Source organism: Octopus bimaculoides, chromosome 19, assembly GCF_001194135.2.
Source record: "Octopus bimaculoides isolate UCB-OBI-ISO-001 chromosome 19, ASM119413v2, whole genome shotgun sequence".
NCBI classification, from domain to species: Eukaryota; Metazoa; Mollusca; class Cephalopoda; order Octopoda; family Octopodidae; genus Octopus; species Octopus bimaculoides.
Window position 1 is genome coordinate 3,494,251 of NC_068999.1, and position 3,177 is coordinate 3,497,427.

A 3,177-nucleotide genomic window follows, 5' to 3' on the forward strand; every position below is an offset into this window, starting at 1 on the left:
CCCCCCCCACCAAGCAGGCTATTTACATGCTAGAAATAACAGCCAAATCTCACAAAACTAGTGTTAGGGTTTGAGTTAGGGTTAGGTTTACCCTGTGGATCTATATAAAAACCAGGGGGGGGGGGAACGAAATTTTGAAATTGAGATCTTTGAAAATTTTTTTTCAGAATCGGAATCTCCATAGCCTAAAACGTGGGATTCTGTAAAAAAAAATTTTTTAAATAAGGGGGGAAAGATTCAGATTACATATAGTCCATCTGGACCCGAATAATAAATGAGTATATGCATATATACGTGCATGTATACACAGACACATAAATAGATATGTAGATAGGTATATATTTCGAAGGAGAGATAGGCAAATAGTGTGTATATCGGAAGAAAACCAAGTAAATCAAAATTAATAGGGATTTACGGATAGTCTACTCTCCACACACACACACACACAGTCATAGATTAAATACAGTGTATGTTTGTCACAGTATATATGCGATAGATAGATAGATAGTGAAGAAGTGCGTGTGACAGAGTATGCTAGATAAACAGAAAGATAGAAATAGATTGACAGATATGAAGTAGAACCGACAAATAAGATATAGAGAGACAGACAGAAAGAGAGATAGGCTGTACGGAAGAGTGGAAACGATACATAAAAATCTTTACCTGTGATTCATTTAGACGGTGTAAAGAAAAAAAGATTGTTTTCTCATTGAAACACAATGGAGCATTATAATGGTTTAATTGGAGAGTATAGGGTATAGTTTAGCTGTAGTCATTCTGAGTTGTTACAATAAATACACATGGGTTTGTGGTCGAGCCTGTTTAGACAACAAGGCAACCGACTCAAGAAGAATATAATAAACACATTAGAATACGTACCCAGGATCGGTGAATCGGGTACATGACTTCGATTAAATGTGATTTCGTGGAAACTCTGCCTACAGCTGTTGGTTTGTGATCTACTCGGAGTGCGACAATATCCATGGCTTATAAGAACGGCTATAATGATCCAACAGAGCGGCTTTAGCCGGTCTGGTAAGACAGGACAGGGAGAACGGGCCGCCATCTTGTGGTGGAGCTGTTGCTGGTGGTGGAAGAGGAGGAGGGGGGAATCGAGCTGCTGCTGCTGCTGCTGCTACTGTTCTTGTTGCTGCCGTTGCCTCTCCTCCACATCAACAACAACAATTACTACTACAACAACTATTGCTGGTAAGGCAGGCAACAACTATTACCACCACCAGGAGCTCGGTTCTACTGGTCTAAGGTTGAGAGAGGATGAGTAGGAGTAGGAGAGATAGAGAGAGAGTAAAAGGAGAGACAGCGACAGAGAGAGAGAAAGAAGTTATAGCGAGAGCGAACGATTGAGAGAAAGGGGGAGATGGGGGAAGAGAAGACAAGAGTTATATATGTGTGTGTGTGTATATACGTGTGCATATGTATGTGCACGTACGTTTCTATATGTGTATATAATATATATATATATATATATATATATATGGGAAGTGCACGAGCGCTTACTTATATAAACACCTATATGAGTGTGTGTGTGTGTGTGGAGTAAAGTTAAAAAATGGGGGGAGACACGGGAAGAACACGCAATGTTATTATTGTTAGTGCAGTTGTTATTGTTGTGATCACTATTACTCTTTCTCCCTCACCGTTTTTACTCTCTCTATATTTATCTTTCTAAACGAAGGGGAGACGGAAGCTATCACCCTTGTTCTCCTCCTCCTACTCTATCACATTGTTTCGCTCCTTTCCCTCTCTCTCTTTCCTACACGTTTTCCCTCTCTAACATTGCCATATCACATTCAAGGGAGCATCTCACCCTTCTCCTCCTATAGTCTTACCTTACTGCTCTTCCTCCTACTCTCTCGCCTTGTTCCCAAGTCTTCTTCCACCTTCTCCTTTACTCACTCTCACTTCACCCTTTGCACCCTCCTCTCTCACAAACATATATATATTTATATATAGACACGCACGCAAACACACAAACATACACACACACGCACACGTCCTCTTCCTTCTACCTTTATCGTTTTACACTATTATCTTCGCCTCCCCTTCAATTCCTCCCCTAATCTACTCCCCCTCTCCTCACTCCCCAAATATCGCGCTGGCAACACAACGTCTTAATAGACTCCAGTGCGACCCTTACACCTTTTTAACACACGTATGCATGCACGTAAATAAACACACGCATATATATATATATATTAATACATATGCGCACGCATGCATACACATATCTATACACATACACGCACACAGGCGCGAACATATAATCATATCTGTATGTATGTGTGTGTGAGTGTGAGTGTGTGTATGTGCATGTATGTATATATGTACGGTGAATACATACATACATACATACACACATACACATATATACAGACATACGTACACACACACACATATATATATACACATACACATATATACAGACATACGTACACACATATATATGTATATGTATATACATACATACACACACACATATATACAGACATACGTACACACATATCTATGTATATGTATATATATATACATATATACATACACACATACACATATATACAGACATACATACATACATGTAGATAGACATGCATATATACACACAAACACTCATACACATACATTCGCACACATGGGTACATACACACGCATACACACAGAACACTGAATTCGCCCCTCCCCCCGCCTCACAATCATCGTGGTGTTTAAATGACTGGTAATACAACGGCATACGCCTGAACGGGACACCAATTTATCACAGGATTTGACACCCATAACCACCCACCCCTCCCCCTCCCCGTCCCAATTGCCATTGGTAGTTATTTACATCTTGAATGCACTGGAAGAACATGAAGTGAAATGCATCGGTCGAGAACACAACGCATCACCTAGCCTGGGAATCGAAATCGCTATCTATCGCTCGTGAGAGCAACAGCCTAACGACAAGGCCGTGTCCCTTCACGAGAAAGTTGAATGTATGATTAAACTGATGCACAGACGGGCTTGTATAGCATATCATGCATATCCTACACACTCATACAAGTCTGTCCGTTCATTGAGCAATCCGAACACGAAACTTGAAGTAGCTCACGTATAACTTTTGTATTTATTAAATTATATATATATATATATATGTATATATATATATATATATATATA

The 3,177-nt window shown here is 39.8% G+C and overlaps 1 protein-coding gene across 1 annotated transcript in view; it reads right to left on the reverse strand.

Moving 5' to 3' along the window:
- Positions 1-1,422, reverse strand: part of LOC106880263 (glypican-6) — a 78,609-nt gene extending 77,187 nt beyond the window's left edge. The window contains exon 1 of the mRNA XM_014930130.2: positions 880-1,422. Within this exon, the coding sequence (XP_014785616.1) occupies positions 880-1,066 (187 nt within the window). The 5' untranslated portion in view covers positions 1,067-1,422. The remainder of the gene's footprint in view (positions 1-879) is intronic.
- Between the last annotated feature and the right edge of the window lie 1,755 nt (positions 1,423-3,177).